At 40.7% G+C, this 24,520-nt stretch overlaps 2 protein-coding genes across 5 annotated transcripts in view; one reads left to right on the top strand and one right to left on the bottom strand.

Annotated features, from left to right (window-relative positions):
* rpl27a (ribosomal protein L27a) overlaps positions 1-24,520 on the top strand; it is a 369,147-nt gene that overhangs the window by 135,958 nt on the left and 208,669 nt on the right. The window contains exon 1 of one of the 2 annotated variants that reach the window (XM_060838930.1): positions 12,507-12,511. The exons of the other annotated variant lie outside the window; for it this stretch is intronic. Within the exon in view, the coding sequence (XP_060694913.1) occupies positions 12,510-12,511 (2 nt within the window). The 5' untranslated portion in view covers positions 12,507-12,509. Of the gene's footprint in view, positions 1-12,506; positions 12,512-24,520 lie in introns of those variants that run through there. 2 annotated transcript variants of the gene reach the window in all.
* trim66 (tripartite motif containing 66) overlaps positions 1-24,520 on the bottom strand; it is a 227,699-nt gene that overhangs the window by 54,301 nt on the left and 148,878 nt on the right. For all 3 annotated transcript variants that reach the window (XM_060838925.1, XM_060838927.1, XM_060838928.1), the window contains 2 exons: positions 15,177-15,321; positions 2,104-2,236 (listed from right to left, as the gene is read on the bottom strand). In XM_060838925.1, coding sequence (XP_060694908.1) covers positions 2,104-2,236; positions 15,177-15,321 — 278 coding nt within the window. The remainder of the gene's footprint in view (positions 1-2,103; positions 2,237-15,176; positions 15,322-24,520) is intronic.

Below are 24,520 nucleotides of genomic sequence, written 5' to 3'. Positions count from 1 at the left end.
TATTTATATTTAGAAAAGAATGGGCTTATCAGTGATAGGCAACATTGTTTTATGCGGGGGAGATCGTGCCTTACCAACTTAATAGAGTTCTTCGAGGAAGTGACCAAGTTGATAGCTGAAGGAAGGGCTGTTAATGTCATATACATGGACTTTAGTAAAGCATTTGATAAGATTCCCCATGGTAGACAAATGGAGAAAGTGAAGTCACATGGTGTGCAGGGCGTTCTAGCTAGGTGGGTAAAACACTGGTTGAGCAACAGGAGACAGAGCATAGTAGCTGAAGGGAGTTTCTCGAAATGGAGAAAGGTGACCAGTTCTGTTCCACAGGGATCAGTGCTGGGGCCACTGTTGTATGTAATATACATAAATGATCTGGAAGAAGGCACTGTTTGTATGATCAGTAAGTTTACAGATAACACGCAGATTGGTGGCGTAACAGAAAGCATAAGGGACTGTCAGAGAATACAGTAGGGTATAGATAGACTGGAGAGTATGGCGGAAAGGTGGCAGATGGTTTTCAATTTAGAAAAATGTGAGGTGATGCATTTAGGCAAGACTAATTCTAGAGCGAATTATACAACGAACGGAAGAGCCTTGGGAAAAGTTGATGAGCAGAAAGATCTGGGGCTTCAGGTCTATTGTACCCTGAAGTTTGCTGCACAGGTGGATAGAGTGGTCAAGAAGGCATATAGTATGCTTGCCTTCATTGGACGGGGTATTGAGTATAAGAGCTGGCAAGTGATGTTAAAATTGTACAAGACATTGGTTCGGCTGCATTTAGAATACTGTGTACAGTTCTGGTTGCCACATTACCAAAAGGATGTGGACGCTTTGGAGAGGGTGCAGAGAAGGTTTACAAGGATGTTGCCTGGTATGGAAGGTGAAAGCTATGAAGAAAGGTTGAGTAGGTTAGGTTTATTTTCATTAAAAAAAAGGAGATTGAGGGGGGGATCTGATTGAGGTTTACAAAATCATGAAGGGTATAGACAGGATGGATAGAGACAAGCTTTTTCCCCTGGGTGAAGGATTCAATAACAAGAGGTCACGCTTTCAAGGTGAGAGGTGGAAAGTTTAAGGGGGATACACGCAATAAGTACTTCACACAGAGGGTGGTGGGCGTTTGGAATGCGTTGCCAGCAAAGGTGGTGGAGGCAGGCACTGTAAATTCATTTAAGATGTGTCTAGACAAATGCATGAGTAGGTGGGGAGCAGAGGGATACAGATGCTTAGGAATTGACTGACAGGTTTAGACAGTACATTTGGATCGGCTCAGACTTGGAGGACCGAAGGGCCTGTTTCTGGGCTGTAAATTTTCTTTGTTCTTTAACTGTTGGAAAATTTAACAGAATACTAAATTATTTAAGTACTGAATAGCAAATGTCTGAATATAACAACATTCCATAAACACGCCCTTAGAAAAGTCAAATTCAGTCTCACATATAATGTTTCTTCAGTTCGTGAGAAATAAACATCAAAAGAAACTTCTGGCAGAGAAAGAGAGAGAGAGAGAGAGAGAGAGAACTGAAGTGTTTTGCTGCAGCAGGGAGAGATGTATGGCAACTTCCACAACCAGCTTCAAAACCCCAACAAGTGCTGAAAGATTAACTAAAACCTGTGGGAGCCATTCATGCTCCTATTGTTTAACTTTAAAATAAAACCCAGGGACCTTACAAACTTTTTACTTTATTGGCTTGGACCAGACAGCCCACTTCCCCGTCTCAAAGCACTTGCTTAAAAAAAACAAGAACAGGACACACCTTTTAAAGTCACTGCAGTGCCATACTGTGCAACTCATTTTCTCATCCTTCTTCACTTTGCTCCAACCCTCAAGCATATAATTTTAATTACCTTAGTCCGATGATTTCCTTACTTTCTAATCTTACTCAATCTGAATAAAAAGCATTCTGTTCTACCCACATACAGAAACTGATTGCATCATCCCCAAAAATTTCTTAAATAATTCCTCAACTCTGGGGCAAAGTATCCTACACTGGGTTTTGAAAACTAAATTATGCAGCTTTAAACTTGCAGGGAGAAGGGATCTTGCAATTCTCCTATTAATGCTGAATTACAATGCACCTAGATAATCTCCCTCCAGCTTACCTATGACCTTTGTGTTGTGTTAGCTGGCAGTTCCAGCAGGCCAGCACATCGCAGGTCTCACAGAACAGCTTCATTGGCTCTTTAGTGTGAAGCGGACAAAAGAGTGGAAACTCATCAACCTCACTCCTGTCACCTGTAGATAGGATAAATGAAAGATCTCATGTTTTAAATCAATGCAGGATGCAAACAATTTTTAAAAATTAATCAACTGAAATTGACAGCAGCAAGATATGTACTTTATTAAAAAAGTAGCACTCAAAACTAGAATCCAACAGGCAGAAATTACCCAGACCAGGAAATGCATTAGCTTCAACATACTCTTTCTATCCAAAATGTACCAACCATTCAAATCAACAATTCAAATTTTTCAAAGGTGCAAGAATGAGAAAGACCACTATTGCTGCAAAACTGTACTGCACCGAAGGAAGCAAGTTGTAATCTCAAACTACAAGTGTCAGCATACAGTTCAGCCAAATGGCAAATGATAGTTAAAATCCATCACACAAATAATGGAATAAAGTTTCTGGCCAGCAACATAAACTCCCACAATTATGTTTGACCTTACCCAGGATTAAGAGTCCAATGATTCCCCTTATGATAATCAACTGAACACAGTCTGCTAGATATCTTTGTGAAATTTGCTGGCCTGAGCCAGATTAGTTATGCACTAAGATATGAGGGAATCTTACTTAGCATTTCTATATCAGTTTAGTGTAATAGTGCTATTCACAAGTTGAACATATGCTTGGTTAATGTTTTGGAGTGACAGATATAATTGCTTGGGCAACAGAACTAACAAGAAAATGACAAGCAGATATAACAAAGTATTAATTTTTATCAATAATACTTGCAAATTTATTATATTATTGACGATTGTTATGCATAAGAAGTAAAGCTGCACTCCTGCATGACCCAACTGAAATAGATCAGTCTTCTAAAAAAAATTTCTAAAACATAGAGACACCTCAAATTTCTCATGACTTTTGTTTAATATTAATGTAGTAAAATGCCAGAGCATTATTAAGCAAGATCTGCCACGAAGCCACATAAGAAACCTTAAAGGGTTATAAAAGACTATACCGCACCAATGGTGCCAGCACTACACATTGGAAACTACAAAAATGCAGCAAGGATGCTCCCCACAAGACACATAGCAGCTGTTTAGGGACTAGCATGGGCACATCCTGCATACGCTGGAAGCATAGAATAGATGGATCTAATGTCAGTTTCCGCACGTGATTTTGATGTGACATTGGCACAGAATTAGTGGTAATATTATGCCTGTATCATTGGAGTTTTACAACAAGTGGATTTACAAAGGAGTGGAGTCGGAGGAGTTGGTAGGCCTATCAGAAAAACACCTGCCTCAGGTTACGTGGGCTATAGTGGACCTCTAAGGTCTGTCAAGGTCACCGTGCCAACCTAATCATGAGAGATGCAATGAAATCTCAACACTTTATATTTTCATATAGAAAAAAATGAATACATAGACAATTGAAGGGCTTGGAAGTAACAATAGACACATGCAAGTTCATCTTACTTTTAATCGAAGAGTGTGGTGCTGGAAAAGCATAACCAGTCAGGCAACATCCGAGGAGCAGGAGAATCGACGATTCGGCCATAAGCCCTTCATCAGGAATCATTCTGGCTGTACTTTTCCAGCACCACAATCTTTGACTCTAATCTCCAGCATCTATAGTCCTCACTTACTCCTAGTTGATCTTAAATGTTAAACAAACTCAACATATTATTTAAATTACATACAAATGGATAATATATTGATGAAAAGTTCATCCAGTTGGTGGTAGAGGGTTGTTTTTCGAACTGTAGACCTATGACCAGCAGTATCCACAGACATTGATATTAGATGTAATTTTCCTGTCATTTATATAAACCATTTGGATGAGAATATAGGAGGCATTGTTAGAACACTTGCAGATAACACCAAAATTAGTAGGATAGTGGACAATGAAGAAGCTTATCTAAGATTAAAAAGAGACCTTAATCAATTGGGCTAATGGCTAATTGAGGAATGGCAGATGGAGTTTAATTTTGATAAATGTGAGGTTTTGCATTTTGGTAAAACAAAGGCAAGACTTATACAAATAATGGTAAGGCCCTGAGTAGTGCTGCAGAAGAGAGTTCAAATACATAATTCTTTGAAATTTGCATCACAGGTTGACAGAGTGGCTAAGAAAGCATTTAGCATGTTTGTCTTTATTACTCAGACCATTGAGTATTGGAGTTGGGTCATGTTGAGGCTGTACAGGACACTGGTGAGCCTTCTTCTTGATTACTCTGCAGTTCTGGTTGCTTTGTCATATTGGAGAAGGATCAGAACAGATTTACCAGGATGTTGCTAGGAATGGAGGGTTTGAGTTATAAAAATAGGCTGGATAGACTCAGGCATTTTCACTGGAGAATAGGAGGTTGAGGGCAACCTTATAGATGTTTATAAAATCATGAGGGGCATAGATTGAATTGCAAAGGTCTTTTCCCTAAGGTAGGGGAGTTCAAAACTAGGAGGCATATTTCTAAGGTGTGAGGAAAAAGATTTAAAAAGGACAGGAGGGACAACCTTTTCTTTTTACAAGGAAATGGTCCGTTGTGGAATGAACTGCAGGGGAGGTGGTGGATGCAGGTATAGTTGCAATTTTAAAATACCTCACAAATATGCCCCCTAATCTTGAAATTCCCCACTCTAGGGAAAAGACCTGCCATTCACCTTATCTACATCCCTCATGATTTTATAAACCTCTATAAGGTCACCTCTCAATCTCATACGCTACAGTGAAAAAAGTCCCAGCCAATTGTTATAACTCAAACCCTCCAATCCTGACAACATTTTGGTAAATCTTTTCTGAACCCTCTCTGGTCTAATAATATTCTTCCTATAACAGGTTGACCAGAAATTCATACAATACTCCAGAAATGGCCCCACCAACATCCTGTACAGCCACACCATGATATCCCAACCACTATACTCAATGCACTGACCAGTGAAGGCAAGTGTGCCAAATGCCTTCTTCACCCCCTGTCTACCTGTGGCTCCAATCTCAAGGGACTATGCACGTGCATCCTCTTTGTTCAGCAACACTTTTTAGATCTTACCATCAAGACCTTCCCTGATTTGCCTTACTAAAATGCATTTTCTCACGTTTATCTAAAACTAAACTCCATCTACCACTCCTTAGCCCACAGTAATGTTTGTGTTCTTGCCTTTCCTTTTAAGAGGTCTGAATTTTTGTATACTGCATAAGTGTGCAAGGACATTCTGAGACTAACCCAAAATGTGCTGGTACAAAGGAGGGGAAATATTGCACTAAAGAATGGGTTTCAATCAAAGAGTAAAGTGATTAAAATTGCAAGGAGCAAGGAGAATTTAGATTTAAAGAATCAAAAGGTTTTTGGGATTGGAACAGAAGTATCCTCAAGCAGGATAGAGATGAAAAACAGCTGGAAAATTTTAAGTCCATGTTTGATGTTATTTTACTATTATTGAGTGAGGTGATCTGCAGATGGAGAACTTGGTTGAATTTTTTTACTGAAGTAACCAAAAAGATTGATGAGGGCAGAGTGGTGGACATTCTTTAGTGGACTTTAGTCAAGCCTTTGACAAGGTTCCACATGATTGACTCATTATAAAAGTTAGATTACATGGGTGAGCTTGCCAGTTGGATACAAAATTGGCTTGATAGGGTCTTTTTCCTAGGATGGAGGCATATGTTTAAGGTGAGATAAGAAAGATTTAAAAAGGACATGAGGGGCAAACGTTTTACACAGGAAGTGGTTCATGTGTGGAATGAACTGCCAGGGGAAGTGGTGGATGCAGGTACAGTTTCGTTTAAAGGACATTTGGATATGTTCATGAATAGAAAAAGTTGGAGGGATATGGACCACGCGCAGGCAAGTGGGACAAGTTCATGTTGGGAACATGGTCAGCATGGACTCGTTGGACCAAAGGGTCTGTTTCTCTGTTGTATGATGCTATGATTTTAACTGCAGGATAACAAACCAAATTAAGGAGCATAAATCTGAATTTATAACATTTAGTGGTTACAAAATATGAATTTTAGAGCATAGAGAAAACAATGAAGTGACTACAATTATTTTTAAAACCTTGAAGTCTGGTTTTATTTTTTTCTGAAATTGGGATTGATAAAATTACTTCACACAAGTTGCTAGTTCGAACATACAATAGGAAATTCAATGAGATTCTGGGGCTAATAAATCTAAATATTTTAATTAAAAGCAAGAGCCAATGGAAACAATCTAAGTGGGTCTAACTCGTATCAGTAAAAATGGGATAAATTGTTGGGAAGGATTTAATTGACCACTAATGAATCCTGAGCTTAAAAATGTGTTGCTGGAAAAGCGCAGCAGGTCAGGCAGCATCAAAGGAGCAGGAGAATTGGCGTTTCGGGTATAAGCCCTTCTTCAGGAAAGGCTTATGCCTGAAATGTCGATTCTCCTGCTCCTTTGATGCTGCCTGACCTGCTGCGCTTTTCCAGTAACACATTTTTAAGCTCTGATCTCCAGCATCTGCAGACCTCACTTTCTCCCACTAATGAATCCTGCCAACCCAATAATACCATAGGAGCTGCATACAAAGGAAACCTTTGGGTCTACATGTCAATTTTGGATTTGAAATAATTTTAAAAGGAGTAAAGTCAAATATAATCTAGCAAGTATCTGATTTAATGGGAACTTCACCAATTAGATTAAGACTGAGACATAAGGCTTCCTGCAAGTCAAATTGTGGATATGGTTCAAAAGGGGGAAATAAAGACACACTAATGAATACTTGACAAATTAGCCAAAGGGATAAATGACAATGGGAGAACAGTATTGTGTATCAATCATAAAAACATCATGTACCTCAAATTCTGCTTGCTGGTCACTAGAGTCCAGATATGAATGATGCAGATCTAACAATAAAAACTGGACAACCAAAAAGGTATTCGATACATTCTGTAACCATCTCATGGGTTATGAGAAAGTAGAACAGCCCCCATTCCACACCTAAGTGAGCAACTGGGGAAATTAGACCAAGAATTGTTCAGGCTGTCAAATTCTACTACCTGTACAGAAGAAACTACACATTCTTGAAGACACAAAACAGGAATTTCAAAAAAAGGTTAAATGTTCAAATGCAGCCCTGGATTAGGATAATCCACAAGTAACAATAGGGAATAATGGCCTGTACGTCTGGTGGGAAAGGAAAAGATAAACAGATCATAGTAAGAGAACAACCCCAGTTCCCCAATGCAACGAGACTCAGCATAGGAACCACGTGTTAGCATTAGTGTTAGAAAGGGTAACGGGGGATATAGGAGAAACTATGGCTCTCGTGCCAGGGTGTGGACATGTGCAAGTAGTCTTTGACATGACTGAGATACAAGTACCAAAATGGGGCTCTCCTACACAAAACAGCTGTTTACCCACTTCCTCAGAAGCTAGTTGATAAAGGAGGAATTCTGACCAACTGGAAGTAGAAGGAAGAGAAGTCTTTTGGAGTTAGCAAGGACAGACTGTGCCTCAGGAGTAGTGATTTACAAATACAGGATCTGCAACAGAATATTTGTAGAATCATAAGTGGCACTTATCAGAATTGAAAGAAAACAAGTCAGTAAGGACAAAAATCCTATCAAGTTATTCTGGACACCACTGAGTTTCTGATACCTGTTCAGGATACAAATAACTTGATTATCGATTGCATAGCTAACATTTCCCAAGAAGAGCACAAGGCAGAGCTATGTACAACTTATTCAAGCTGTCTATTAACAATGATCAATATTAACATGTTGCAATGAGATTTGCCAGACCGGGTATTGAATGAGCAATGCAGAAAATGATTTGGGGAGAACACTAACCTAGGACACCTCGCTCGTAGAGTATTGGACACTCATTGTGGATGAGGAAGGGGGCTGCAGGAAGGATGTGCCAATTGACCATACCACCATGGTGCAGCGGGCTATTCAAGAGGGGAAAGCAGAAGGACAACTGGTGGTTACAGGGGATTCTATAATTAAGGGGACAGATGATATCTTTTGCAAGCCGAATCGAGAGTCCCGCATGGTGTGTTGCCTACCCAGTGCCAGCGTGCAGAACATCTCTGACTAACTTGAAAGTATACTGGAGTGAGAGGGGAGGATCCAGTTGTTGTGGTCCACGTTGGGACTAAGAACATTGGCAAGGCTAGGAAGGAGGACCTGTTTGGGAACTATCAAGCACTAGGAATGAAATTAAGGAACAGATCCTCGAGGGTCATAATCTCCGGATTACTGCTCGAGCCATGTGCAAATTGGCTTAGGGATAAGAAAATTCAGGAAATAAACATGTGGCTAAGGGAATGGTGTAGGAAAAAGGGTTCCATTTCATGGGGCATTGGCATCAGTTTTGGAACGGGGGTATCTGATGGGACAGTCTCCACCTAAACCAATCAGGAACCAATTCTAGCGAAAAGAATAAATAGGATTTAAAGGAGTTTAAACTTGGAAAAGGGAAAGGGAGAGCAGCAGGAAGTATGATGATAAATAAAAAGGTAAGCAACAGATTAGCATGTATGTTGGAGGGTTTAAGTTCAAGGCAGGCTACAAAAGAAGCAAAAAGGAAGGATAACTCAGGAGATATTAGAGATGTTATGAATCAGGACGGTATGAAAGCTGGCACTTTACCTGAATGCTCATGGCATTTGTAACAAGGTTGATGAGTTAATGGCATAAGTCATCACAAATGAACATGACTTGGTAACCATTATGGAGACGTGGTTACAGAATAGTCATAAGTGGGAGTTAAATATCCAGGGTTACCAGACTATTCGAAGGACAGACAGGAATGTAAGGAAGGTGGTGTAGCTCTGATATTCAAGGACAACATTAGAGTGGTGCTAAGAGGTTCTATGGAGAATGAGATTGAATCCATTTGGGTGGAAATTAGAAATTCTAAGAAGAAAAAGTCACCGATGGGCATAATCTATAGGCCTGAAAATGTGTTGCTGGAAAAGCGCAGCAGATCAGGCAGCATCCAAGGAATAGGGAAATTCGACGTTTCAGGCATAAGCCCTTCTTCAGGAATGAGGAAAATGTGTCCAGCAGGCTAAGATAAAAGGTAGGGAGGAGGGACTTGGGGGAGGGGCGATGGAGATGCGATAGGTGGAAGGAGGTCAAGGTGAGGGTGATAGGCCAGAGTGGGGTGGGGGCGGAGAAGTCAGGAAGAAGATTGCAGGTTAGGAAGGCGGTGCTGAGTTCAAGGGATTCGACTGAGACAAGGTGGGGGGAGGGGAAATGAGGAAACTGGAGAAATCTGAGTTCATCCCTAGTGGTTGGAGGGTTCCCAGGAGGAACCTGCTATCCTTGGACTCCTCCATCGCCAGACCATAACAACATGACGGTTGGAGGAAGAGCGCCTTATCTTCCGCCTGGGAACCCTCCAACCACAAGGGATAAACTCAGATTTCTCCAGTTTCCTCATTTCCCCTCCCCCCACCTTGTCTCAGTCGAATCCCTCGAACTCAGCACCGCCTTCCTAACCTGAAGAAGGGCTTGTGCCCAAAACATCGAATTTCCTGTTCCTTGGATGCTGCCTGACCTGCTGCGCTTTTCCAGCAACACATTTTCAGCTCTGATCTCCAGCATCTGCAGACCTCACTTTCTCCCCATAATCTATAGGCCACCAAATAATAACATCACATGGGGGTGGGCAATAAACAAAGAAATAACTCATGCCTCTAAAAATGGTACGGCAATTATCATGGGGGATTTTAATCTGCATGTAGATTCGTCGAACAGCTCGGTCAGGGTAGCCTTGAGGAGGAGTTTGTTAAATACATCAGTGAAAGTTTTTTAGATTAGATTACTTACAGTGTGGAAACAGGCCCTTCGGCCCAACAAGTCCACACCGACCCGCCGAAGCGCAACCCACCCATACCCCTACATTTACCCCTTACCTAACACTACGGGCAATTTAGCATGGCCAATTCACCTGACCCGCACATCTTTGTGACTGTGGGAGGAAACCGGAGCACCCGGAGGAAACCCACGCAGACACGGGGAGAACGTGCAAACTCCACACAGTCAGTCGCCTGAGTCGGGAATTGAACCCGGGTCTCTGGTGCTGTGAGCCAGCAGTGCTAACCACTGTGCCACCGTGCCGCCCTGTTTTCTTGAACAGTTTGTAATGGAACCAACGAGGGAGCAAGTTATCCTAGATCTGGTCCTGTGTAATGAGACTGGAATAATTAATGACTTCATAGTTAGGGTTTGTCTTGGAGGGAATGATCACAGTATGACTGAGTTTAGAATACAGCTGGATAGAGTGAAGATAAAATCCAATACCAGGGTCCTGTGCTTGAACAAGCGGGACTACAATAGAATTAGGGAGGACCTGGCTAAAGACTGGAAACAAAGATCTTATTGAGGGACAGTTGATGAGCGGTGGAAGACTTTCAAAGAAATTTTTCAAATTGTTCAGCAAAAGTATATTCCAGGGATACTTTAAAAGTCAACAGAAAGCCACAAAATAAGCTATAAAGAAAGTGAGATAGAGTGAGAAAAAACTAGCAAAGAATTTAAAGCAATAAATTTAGCAAAATATTTTCTAAATATATAAAATGAAAAAGCGCGGCTAAAGTAAACATTGGTCCTTTAGTTATGGGGTGTGATGAAATGATCGTGGCATTGAACAGGTACTTTGAATCGGTCTTCACAGTGGAGGACACGAATAACATGCCAGTAAGTGACGAAGAGATGGAGGTAGGTGAGGACATAAAAATGATCATTATTACGGAAGAGTCAGTGTTGGGCATGCTAATGGAGCTAAGAATAGATAAGTTTCCTGGCCCTGATGGAATGCATCCCAGGGTACTAAAAGAGATGGCGGGAGAAATAGTAAGCGCACTGGCGGTAATTTTCCAAAATTCGCAGGACTTTGGGGCAATCCCAGCAGATTAGAAAACAGCAAATGTGACGCCACTGTTTAAAAAGGGAGGTAAACAAAAGATTATAGACCAGTTATCTTAACCTCTGTAGTAGGGAAGTTGCTTGAGTCTATTATCAGGGAAGAAGTCTCGAAAGAAATTGTCCCATTGGACAGTCACAGCATGGGATAATGAAGGGCAGGTCGTGCTTGACAAATCTTTTAGAATTCTATGAAAGCGTTTCGAGCAAGGTGGACAACAGGGACCCAGTGGGTGTGGTGAAACTAGATTTCCAAAAGGCCTTTGACAAGATGCTGCACATGAGGCTGCTTCATAAGATAAGGATACATGGCATTTGGGATAGAGTATGAATGCGAATAGAGGATTGGTTGACTAACAGGAAGCAACGAGCGAGGATAAATGAGTGCTATTCTGGCTGGCAATCAATCAGTTGAAAATGTGTTGCTGGTTAAAGCACAGCAGGTTAGGCAGCATCCAAGGAATAGGAAATTCGACGTTTCGGGCATGAAGGCTTATGCCCGAAACGTCGAATTTCCTATTCCTTGGATGCTGCCTAACCTGCTGTGCTTTAACCAGCAACACATTTTCAACTGTGATCTCCAGCATCTGCAGACCTCATTTTTTACCCGGCAATCAATCAGTGACTAGTGGTCTGACTCAGGGAACACAACTATTTACAATTTATATAGATGATTTAGAGTTGGGGACCATGTGTACGGTGTCAAAGTTTGCAGATGACACTAAGATAAGTGGCAGAGCAATGTGTGCAAAGGACTATGAAACTTTGCAGAGGAACACAGATGTATTGAGTGAGTGGGCAAAGGTCTGGCAGATGGAATACAATATTAATAAATGTGAAGTCATACATTTGGTAGGAGTAACAGCAAAATAGATTATTACTTGAATGGTAAACAGTTGCAGCATGCTGATTTGGGTGTTCTTGTGCATGAATCACAGAAAGTTGGTCTGTAGGTACAAGTAACTAGGAAGGCAAATAGAATTTTGTCCTTCATTGCTAAAGGTTTGAGTTCAAAAGCAGCGAGGCAATGTTGCAGATGTACAAGGTACTGGTGAGGCCACACTTGGAGTTTTGGTGTCCTTGAGAAAAAATGTATTGGCATTGGAGGGGGTGCCGAGGAGGTTCACTAGGTTGATTCCAGAGTTGAGAGGGTTGGATTATGAGGAGAGGCTGAGTAGACTGGGATTACATTCATTGGAATTCAGAAGAATGAGGGGGGATCTTGTAGAAATATACAAAATTATGAAGGGAATGGATAAGATAGAAGTAGAGAGGATGTTTCCACTGGTAGGTGAAGCTAGGACAAGAGGGCACAGCCTCAAAATTAGAGCGAGCAGATTTAGGGCTGAATTGAGAAGGAACTTCTTCACCCCGAGGGTTGTTAATCTATGAAATTCCTTGTCCAGTAAAGTAGTTGTCACTATTTCACTAAATACTTTTAAAGCTAAGATAACTTTTTTTCTGAAAAATAAAAGGAATTAAGGAATATGGAGAGAGTGCAGGTGCTGAGTCCACGAAAAGATTATCCACGACCTTATTGAGTGGTGGAGCAGGCTCGAAGGGCTGGATGGACTATTCCTGCTCCTAGTTCTTAAGTTATGTTCTTATGTAAAGGGGGACAATACTTAGCAGCAGCGCTATACATATCTAGTTGTGGGGTCATTCATACCTATCACTTGAGGAAGGTCAACAATATTGGCAAATAATATGATGGGACATAGACAGTGCTAAAAAGATCCCAAACCATGTGATCATTACGAATATTACCAAGAAGGACATCGACTTATCAGTGGTACCTTGGAGAGGATCACTAGGCATGCCTAGAGGAACTGACTGGGCAAAAGCGTATCTATTGTGGCTTTGACTCTTAAGAGAACTGTACACAGTCTATTTTACCAGTGAATAATCCCCCAGTCTTTTCAGCAGTGTGCCCCAATTGGACCAACTTATTACTTTGATATAGTAGCTAGTTATTATCACAAAGGGTCAAAAACTGTCCTCTGTTGGGACATAATATTATCATTGGCAATATAATTTGGCACGTTATTGTTAATGAACAAATCTTATCTATGCCAGAGAAAGACTTACTACTTAAGGAAAATCTCACGGTCCAATGCACAGACACACACTAAGAAATATTACAGTACGTCACCACTAAACTGCCATTGTTCCCCATCTGACAGCAGATTGGGCTCACTTCGTCAAGGAGGCTAAAGACATCATCCACAAATAGACACACACACCGAGGAAATCAACCTTCATATGAATCAAGTAAATGAGAGCCTGAGAGAGATCAGTTGGTGGGACCAATTGTGGAACTGCGTCCTGAATACCCAAATTCACCCCTGGATTTGGATTATATCTCAAATGGTGATTGTGGTACAACTTGTTGTATGACTTGTATTGATCCTACTAATGTACATTGCTAAAAGACAGTTCAAGAAGTGAAAAAGTAGACAGCAAAGATTGAAAGAATGGGTATTATTACCAAAGTCAATGCTCATAGGCCAAGGGCCAAGAGGAGGGTTTGTTGGGGCTGACCCTGCCAGAAGGTGATACAAAATATAATCCCACAATAATTAAAATTCTTTAGCTAACTGTTATTACATATTAACCATATCTATAAGAGTACCATGTAATTAAAAATACAACGTACAAACAAAATGAAAAGATTTAGCTGAATTCCAATGAGCAGTCAACCTTAGATAGTGAAGAGCGGCCCACTTCATTAGAAGGGAAGATGAAGTGAGAACACAAAGAGACAGATAGCATAGTGGGGGGAGGCAGGGGTATAAAGATGTTGTAAAATATGGTCAGTGTGTCAATGTGACTTCAAAAAATAAATTGTAACTTCACCACTTAGCAATATGCTAAGATAATGGTGAGACAATTTGAGCAGATCCTTACACCCAAAGATCATGGGGACAATGACAGAGACAAATTATAAGGGAAGGGTGAGGATGAGGTCATGTCCTGTTGAATCCAAATAAGTTTCCTTTAATGACTTGCTAAGGCTGTGAAGGAGATTGAATTTCACTGTCATCAATAGAATTCAAATGGGTGCTGTCTTATTTTGTAAAGAGAATTAGAATGAAAAGTATTTAGAATTGAGACAGTAAGGTTCATCCAAGAATCAAACTTTGATCTAAAACAAGCGACAGTATGTGAATTGCAGAAGCTATAACTGCAGCTGCAAGATAGAGAGGCTATGAGACAGAGAAGTTAGTCCCCAGTTTGACAACTTTGTCAAAGAATTATTATATTAGATTAAACTGCAAAATTCACAACTTTAGGTATAACTAAATAACTAATGATATAACTAACTTTATGTTGGGCTGATATTACAAAATTTATTACATTTGGTAGAAATGAGTATTCTTTTGTATCTCTTCTAATAACATTAGTAGGGAATATAAATTGCCTAACAGAATTTTTAATAATCATTACAGTTAAGCAAATATCCAAGATATTGGCAATTACATGAAACAGATGGCAAGCACCTGGGAAGGAGCATAACTATCAGTGGTGGAATGTGATTGAATAAAATGTATTGTAAGATCCCAAGGGCTGGTGATAAAGGTGTCTGGTAAACATGATGAAATCATGGGAGGACCTAGGGCTGTAGACAGAGTTGTTCAAATTGGTGATACAGGATTGGATGTGTAGACTAGAGGCATGTGGCTAACAATAACACCAAAACTGTATGTAATTATTGTAACACAGAATGCATACAAACGCCATACCTGGCTCAGAGAGAGAGTGTGTCTGGTGGAAATTATTTCCAAGGACCTCTCCCAAGCTGTGTTGGGTAAAGAGCTCTGAATAAAGATTGACTTGTGCTGCAAGACTCCTCTTTGACATCCCTCCCCAACAAAGACATGATCTCAAGATGTCAATCTTTATGTCCATATTGCGTATGCCTCTCTTTTCTTTTTGACAATGGGGCAAAGTATTTTCACTTTACTAAAATCAATATAATGAGGTTTAATAAAGAGGTTTACTCATGGATAACTGACAATTTAAAAAAACAGTCAAGATATAGTAGGAAGAGACATCAGTCAATATCCATCACTCTCAACAGCCAATTAGATATTGATCTAATCAGGCACACCTTACCTGCAGTATGCTCAGGAATTGACAATTTGTGATGTTTTGTCTCCTTCCCAAGCACATGTTCTTCTGAACATGTACTGCAAAGCCATTTATTGCAGTCTGAACAGGAATAGAGAGCTGGTTTCTTTTCTTTGCAGTCTGAGCAGTGCTGGTGAGACAATAAAAACACTAAATTCAGGTAACCATTTCAAGAATCATGCATAAATACTCTACAACTAGGTTAAGTTTTGCTTTATTATTCTTTACATCTATCAGTAGCATCAAACCTTGCAGACATTGGCATTTTAAGCAATATCATCAAGGTTCAGCAATTCAAGATAATTGAATAGTCACAGTCATGCACACTGAGATTGCTTCCCTTTAAATATTTTTAAAATATATTTGTTCTCATGTGTAGAATTGACTTCTGAACTTGTTATCAATGTCCTTTCATACATAAAACTGCAACCTCCCTTTTTCAAAAGGTTATTTTACACTTTTACACAGTGCATAATAGCACACAGTTCCTGTGCTCTGTGTAGCTGACCAACATGAAATTGTGCACTTTCAGAAGAACAAACATCTCAAACCACAAAAGGAACAAAGGCAGAGCTATACTTATGTTTTATAGTAGTGTATACAAGTATGTGTCTATCTTGAAATTCTTCTGCATTTGCGATCAAGGACTGAAAGCTAATAGTCACATAGCCAAGCTTGCAAGATGTAACATTACAAGCAGAATATGCATTCATGCAATGTGCTGTGGCTTTTTCTTGCAAAATCTGTAATCGTTCATATTACTGGAAACCAAACAGAAATGCCAAAAAATATAGTCTACATAACATAAACATTCATTCTAATGCGAAAGATTTCTCATATGTTTTTGGCAACTCTTCCTCATATGGGTAAGAACAAAGTGATCAATACTGATGAAGAACACATTTGTTCCAACACTGCACCTAGTATTTATCTGGGTGATAAACACTAACCCAGAGTATTTATTAAGCACTCTCAATCAGGGATAACAGAGGCCAAGATACCAAGATAGAGAAAATCTCCTTTAACATTGGATGAGAAAGACAATGTAGTTTAATTTCCTAATTAGACTGGATGCAAGATCAGACACCTTGGTGCAAATAAACAAAGATACAAAGATAATCTAAACTGAATATGCTGGAAATGTTCAGCAGATCATGTAACAACAGTGGAAAGAGGAATGAACAAAATAGTAGAAATCAGGATGAACAGATGATCAGCAAAAGCATCACCAGAATGTCCATCTGAAAAGAAAGAATTAGACCAATTGCTCTGAATTTATATCATTAAGGTTGATAATGACTCTGGAAGTTGGGAAGTGCATAATCAAAGGTAAGTTGCTGTTCCTTGAGCCATGGCTGAATATCAGTAGATCAGTATAGAAGGTCAGGACAAGGCAGGTGATGTAGAGAAATAAAATGGCTAAAGAGCAGAAGCTCATGGTTACTCTCACAGATCAAACCTAAGCATTCAGCAAAATAATTATCCAATCTTCGTTTAGTCTCCCCTATGCAGAGGACATCACATTAATGTACTGTATTTACTGCTCACATTATGAAAATTATAAATAAATTGGTGATTTAACTGGAAGGAATTTGGGGTCCTGCACAGTGGAAGAGAAAAGATAAAAGAGGAGGTGCTACACTTCTTGTGCTTCCATGGGGTGGAAGAGAGGGGGGCACAAATCAAAACCCATAGTGTTAATTCACTGGGATGGTGAAAAGATTGGAAAACGAAGGTTGGAATACTGGACCCATACCCTTGGAGCAGAGAAAACAAATGTCATTTATTGGATGGCTTTAGTACTGTAAGTATACCTCAACTTCAACATTCATGCTGATTCAGGCCTCAAAACTCAAAAGTCTATTTGAAATTGTCCCTTTTTATGTGGGCAGATTACAGATAACCCCAATCATCACAAAAACAGGAAATTAGGTTGCGAATTATCCTAACACGAATGTACCACATGTACATTTGCTACATTTACATTTGAACACTTAAATTTGCTACAACAATGTGAATCGATAAAAATTGTTCAGTATAAATTTCAAGATCAGCACTGAAGCAGAGACCATTGGTATTACAGTATCTACACACACGCAGTGTCCTGTGCTTAGGCAGTACTGGGAAACCATATTCTAGAAATCTAACCTTAAATGATTTTATTTCTTTTGTTAAAAAGTATTCCTGGATTGGATATAAATCTTATGAAACTTGCAGGAAGCTAGCAGGTTGGAGTTTCTATCTATTGTCTAATTAGTATTAAATGACCTCAAACAATGTCCTTTGCAAAGCACAAATCAGTGAAACATCCGAAGTCAGACAGGATAAAAAATAAATCACAGTAATTCCTGCAATCCAACATCAAGAAGGAAGTGAACATTTATGCAAGTAGATAAGTGCAGACTCAAGCTTGGCTATGCTGATTCTGGTTTGATGACCACAGCACTCCATTCAAGCTGACCCCGTGAATGGGAACCCAGATACTATACTGGAAAGCAATTATTGTTTATGAAACCGTCAGGACTCAGCACCATCTACAAAGACGCAAGAAGGGGAAAAAATGAAAATTGAAAGAAAAGGGAACACAAATTGATTACTTATAATAGTATTATTGGGTGGCTTCTTCGACAAGGTCTAGTTCTTTTGAAATCAAGAGAGACTGACTGTAGAAGGACAAGGCCTAAGCAGCACCTGAGAAGCAGGAGAGTTGGGCTTTGAGCTAAATAGGGGGCAGGGGAGGTCTGGGTGGAAGGTAGCTGGGAATGTGATAGGTAAATGAAGATGGGGGGGGTGATAGTGATAGGTTGGAAAGGAGGGTGGAGCAGGTGGGTGGGAAGGGAGATGGATAGATAGGACAGTTCAAGAGGACAGTGCCAAGTTGGAAGGTTGGATCTGCAAGAAGGTGGGGTGAGGGGAAATGACGAAACTGGTGAAATCAACACTGATCCCATGTGGTTGGAGGGTCCCAAGGCACAAGATAAGATGTTCTTCCTTCAGGGGTCAGGTGACTAGAATTTGGCAGTGGAGGAGGCCAAGGACTTGCATGTCCTTGGCGGATTGGGAGGGGGACTTGGCAATCGGTCACAGGGCAGTGGAGTTGATTGGTGTGTGTGTCCCAGAGAGGTTTTCTGAAACATTCCGCAAATTGGCATCCTGTCTCCCTAATATAGAGGAGACCACGTTGAGACGTGTGTGGAAGTGCGGGAATATTTCCGTTGGATGTGAAAGGATTCTTTGGGGCCTTGGACGAAGGTGATGAGGAGAGGGTGGGGAGGCATGTGGGCACAGGTTTTGCACTATTTACAGTGGCAGGGGAAGGTGCTGAGGTGTGGATGTAACAAGGGAGTCGTGAAGGGAATGGTCTCTGTGAAACACAGATAGGGGTGTGAAGAGAAATATAACCCTAGTAGTGGGGTCTGTTTGTAGGTGGCAGAAATGGCCAAGGATGATGCTTTATATCCGGAGGTTGGTGAGGTGGAAGGTGAGGACCTGCGGTGGGGAGGGTAGCCTTGTTGTGATTGGAGGGGTGGGGTTCAAGGGCAGAGGTGCAAGAAGTGGAGGAGATGCACTGGAGGGAATTGTTGACCATGTTGGAGGGGAAATTGTGGTCCTTGAAGAAGGAGGCCATCCAGGATGTTCTATGGTGGAGGTCCAGGTGAATTTGAGGTCAGGGTGGAAGGTGGTCATGAAGTTGATGAGCAGTTATACCTCCTTGTGGGAACACAAGATGGTGCTGATACAGTCATCAATGTAGCAGAGGAAAAGGTGGGGAGTGGTGCCGGTGTAGCTGCAGAACATGGACTCTTCCACGTACCCAACAAAGAGGCAGGCATAGCTGGTACCCATGGCTACCTATTTCATCTGGAGGAAGTGGGAGTATTCAAAGGAGAAATTGTTGAGGGTGAGAACCAGTCCAGCCAATCGAATGAGTGTGTCAGTGAAAGGGTACTGGTTGGATTGATGGTAGATGAAGAAACGGAGGGCTTGGAGGCCTTAGTCATGGCGGATGGATGTGTACATGGAGTGGGTGTCCATGGTGAAGATGAGGCATTGTGGGACGGGGAAACGAAAGTTCCAGATGAGGTGGAGGGAGTGGAATGTGTCCCGAATGTATGTGAGGAGATCCTGGACCAAGAGGGACAGGACAGTGTCAAGGTATGCAGAGATATGTTCGGTGCAGGTTTTGCACTTCTTGTGGTGGCAAGGGAAGGGCACCTGCATGGTTTTATTGGCTGAACTGGTTCTCACCCTCAACAATTTCTCCTTCAAATCCTCCTACTTTCTCCAGACCAAAGGGGTTGCCCTGTGCACCGGCAAGGGCCACAGCAATGCTTGCCTCTTCGTCGAGTATGCGGAACAGTCCATTTTCCACAAAAAATGCAAAACTTGCACCCCATCTCCCCCCTCACCGCATGATCCTTCCACATTCGACAGAGATTTACCTGTACTTCCACAGACATCATCTACTGTGTCCGTTGCTGTCGATGTGGTCTCCTCTACACTGGGGACACAGGAGGCCAATTTGTGGAATGTTTCAGAGAATATCTCTGGGACACATGCACTAATCAACCAGACTGCTCTGTAGCTGAACACTTCAACTCCCCCTCCTAATCCACCAAGGACATGCAAGCCTCCTCCACCACCAAACTCTAGCCATATGAATCCTAGAGGAAGAACACCTCATCTTCTGTCTTGGTACACTCCAATCACACGGGATCAATGTTGATTTCACCAGTTTCCTCATTTCCCCTCCCTCCACCTAATCCCAGATCCAACCCTCCAACTCTACATCATCCTCTTGAACTGTCCTACTTGTCCATCCTCTTTCCCACATATCTGCTCCACCCAACCTATTACCATCATCTCCCACCTTCATCTACCTATCGCATTCCCAGCTACCTTCCACAAAGATCAACATCCCCTCTCATTTATTTCTCAGTTCTCTTGGGACGCCCCGTCATTCCTGATGAGGAGCTTATGCTTGAAACGTCGACACTCCTCTTCCTCGGATGCTGCCTGACCGGCTGTACTTTTCCAGCACTACACTTTTCGACTTTGACCTACAGTATCTGCAGTCCTCACTTTGTCCAAGGACTAGGTCTACTCAAGTATTCTCCAATATATTTCTAATCAATAGGTTATCACAATCTATATCTGGGCAAAAGTGAGGACTGCAGATGCTGGAGATCAGAGTCTGGATTAGAGTGGTTCCGGAAAAGCATAGCAGATCAGGCTGTCCTACTGGATATACAGTGTCTACATTCGGTTATCTTGTTCCCCAGCAGCTATATGCTATCTAAGAAAATCTACACATTCTAATTTAATACAATATATCCAAGCATCCAAGAGCCTAGCTTGTTTAGGAACAAAAGAAACAAAAGAATAGTACAGCACAGGAATAGACCCTTCAGCCCACCAAGACTGTGCTAAACGTGATGCCTCTCTAGATTAAAGTTTTTTGCCTCGACATGGTCCATATGCCCCTATTCTCTGCCTATTGTTATATCATTCAAGGTTCCTCTTAAACATTGTATCTACCACCTCTGGCAGTGTATTCTTGGCAGCTACCAACTTGTGTGTAAAAAATGTGCCTCTCATATCTGCTTTAAACTTAACCTCTTTTACCTTAAATCTACCTCTCCTAGTAATTGACATTTCTACCTTGGGGAAAACACTCCGACTATCCACTTTAGCCTTGCCTCTCCTAATTTTGTAAACTTCTATCAGGTTGTCCCTCACCCTTTAGCATTCAAGTAGAAACAAACAAAATTTCTCCAATGTCTCCTCATAAATAATACCCTCCAAACCAGACAACATCCTGGCAAACCGTTTTTGTACCTTCTCTAAAGCTTCCACATCCTTCTTGTAGTGTGGTGACTGTATACAATATTCCAAATGTGGCCTAATTAAAAGTTCTATAAAGTTGCAATGTGACTTGTCAATTTTTATACCCCATGCCTTGACTAATGAAGGCAAGCATGCCATTTGCCTTCTTGACCACCTTATCCACTTGTGTTGCCACTTTCAGGGAATTGTAGACCTGTACACCTAGATCCTTCTATATGTTGATGCTACTAAGGATTCTGCCATTTATTGTATATTTCACTCCGTATTAGACTTTCCAAAATTCCTCACCTCACCTTAGTCCTGATTAAACTCCATCTGCTATTTCTCTACCCAAGTGTCCAGCCTATCAGTATCTAGTTGTATCCTTTGGCAACCCTCCTCACTATATGGAGCTTCCTCAATCTTTGTGTCATCTGCAAACTTACTAATCAAACCACCTACATTCTTCTCTAAATGATGTATACACATTACAAACAACAGGGGTCCCAGCACTGATCTCTGTGGAACATCACTGGTCACATATCTCCAGTCAGAAACACACTCTTCCACCTCAACTCTGTCTTCTATGACTAAGCCAGTTCTGCATTCATCTTAATAGTTCATCACTAATCCCATGTGATTTCACTTTCTTTATCAGCCTACCATGAGGGACCTTGTCAACAGCCTTGCTCTAGTGCCTGTAAGCAACATCCACTGCTCTGACCTCATCAATCATCTTTAAAGCTTTATGTTTATATTACTTACTTTCACTAGAATTTTGACTGAAAAGGACAGTCCCCCATTTCCTCCTCGTTCCATGCAAAACTCTTCGGCAAGTCCATTCCAATTTGGCCACCTTATGACTCAGTCTGTTAATAACTATCATATTGTTAATCTACTTGAGGTAAAACATTTAATCCCATCAAGGAGGAAGTCCTGCCTATGAAACAATAACAGCAGGCAGCTTTTCCATCTTTCCATAAAGTGCCTCCACCCCCCGCGCAGTAGCTGGTCAACTAACTTGCCCCTAGCTATTGAGAAACCTGCCGCAAGCAGATGAGAGGGAAAGAAAGTGGCAGAAATGGAAAGGTTTGCCATGGCTTCCACTTTTATGCTTATGCCCCACTCCCAACTGTTGTTTTCTATCTGGTGTGGAAATAACATTTTAACCTAACATTTAGGAAGTCCAAATAATAAGTCTACCTAGCACTCCAATACTATTTATCTACATTACGTAATTCTCTCTGTAAATGAGCATTGCACTTGTTATTCAATAAATTATTCCCTTGCAAACTATCAACTAACAATTACATTACCTCTGGTAACCTGCTGATTGCTCTTACAAAAGTCAATTTCTCTGGCAGAAATGGTGCTATCAAAATACATCACTTACACTTCTCTGTATTGAACTTTGCCTGCTATGTGTCATCCTTAAGACTATATCTGTCCTAATCCCTAAATTATTATGATTTGTATTATCTGCAAAATTCATGATGCTGCTCCCTACAAGTGGTAGATAATTCACAAAAATTGGAGGGTAATGGACCCAAAACTGACATTTAGTGAAAACCATTGCAAACTATCTCTTAATCTGAATAACATCCATCCATCACGACTATTTCTTGTCACTGAACCAACTCTGTATTCATATAGCTGCCGCACTCTTAATTCAGTGGGCTTCCATATTTTTAACAACTATCTTATATGACACTTGGTTAAATGCCTTCTCAAGGTCCAGATATACAACAATTATTGTGCACATAACTTCTCTCTCTTCTTTTAGCGTAATCTTCACATCATCAATTTTTCTTTTCACATCTATCATTCTGTCTACAGCCACACTCAGAAAAGGAAAACTTCTGTGTAAAAATTTGCACCCATGCCATGACCCAAACAATTCACCACCCTTTAAGAAATACTATTTTTTGCACATTTCCCCTGCATACTGCAACACTAGCTAACTCTATTGCATGCAAACATTTGAATTTTGTTTAAAACTGTCCCAGCTGAACCACACACCAACAGGTTTACAATGAAAATATAGTGTCTTAACCTCAGGCTAGGATCAAATATCATTATCTCAAGTACAGTTGCTGACTTTGTTGCTGCTTTGGCTTCTTACCACCAAACCAACCTATGATCCTTTGATGCAATCTCTTAGGTGCAAGGTTTCTGATGAAGCTATAAGATTAGAAGAAACATTTTGCGAATTAAATTCCAAATGACATTTTACTAGGAAAAGCACTGAAATGTAGTGAAGACTGTGTAGTGTATGAAAATCATAGCTGACTGTATTTAATATATAGAACTAATTGCACATCACAAATTGTAGTAGCTACAGAATAGTAATGCAGTCTGACTAGAAAGTAGGTGATAAACTTCTGCAGACTATCAATAAAGGAATTCAAGATGATAGGACCGTCACTATGTATAGAAATTAAAGTTATTGTGATGTTACCTGAATAGGAGTCAAAGGTGAACAACATTTCCTTGAAGTCAGATTACAGTGTAATTACATTGCATCAAATTGCCAAAAATTCTAGCATTCAATGGCTATAATTCTACCATCCAAAGGCTAAAATGATCAGACCAGTTAAATGGTCAAGAACGTGTCAGATGAAGTATAATGGGGAGAACACTGAAAGCATCTACTCTCTGAGGAAAATTGAAAAGCTAATTGCTATTTTAGAAGATAAACCAAACAGATATTAGTCTGCAGAGAGTCTTGGGGTCTTTGTATATGAATATGTATGGGAAATTAACAGGTAACACAAAGGTAATAATAAATTCAAGAAGCAATTCAGAAGACAATTATATGTTTGCCTTCATTGAATAATGGTTGAACGTAACACCAAGGAGCTCTTGCAGCTATTATAGTGGGCTCATATATAATGACCTCACCTGGAATACTGTCCACAATTTTTAGTATCTTTTACTAACCATGATATACATGCCTTAGTTCAGTCAGCTGGCTGTCTGCTTTGTGATGCTAATAGTGTGGGTTTACCTCCCATTCCAGCTGAGGCCACCATGAGAGTTCGACCTTCCCGAACTCACCCCTCAGCTGAGGACCAGTGACCTTCAGGTTAAACCACCATCAGCCATCTCTCTCTGATGATTCTCTGGGACTATGGTAATTTTAATACATGCCTTGGAAAAGGTCCAAGAAGAATTAACAAGATTGACTTCTGGGAATGAGAGATTGCAGATTTCATTGAAACATAAACATTTGTTAGACCTTCACAGGGTAACTGCGGAGGGAATAATTTTCCTGGCTGGAAAGAATAGAGATAACGTAACTAAGTGGTAGATCAGTTAGGACTGAGCCGAGGAGAAATTTCTTCACTCTGAGGGTGACAAGTCTTCAGTATTGTCTGCCTAACAGAGCTCTGCATGCTCAGTTGTTATGTATATTCAGACTGAGATCTATGGATTTTTGGATACTAGGGACATCACAGAACATTGGGATAGATCAATGATCTCTGGTGGAACAGGTGCAAGGG

Source organism: Hemiscyllium ocellatum, chromosome 18 (assembly GCF_020745735.1).
Source record: "Hemiscyllium ocellatum isolate sHemOce1 chromosome 18, sHemOce1.pat.X.cur, whole genome shotgun sequence".
Taxonomy (NCBI): domain Eukaryota; kingdom Metazoa; phylum Chordata; class Chondrichthyes; order Orectolobiformes; family Hemiscylliidae; genus Hemiscyllium; species Hemiscyllium ocellatum.
Note: the sequence above shows the minus strand (reverse complement) of the source record. Positions and strands in the feature narration are given on the sequence as shown.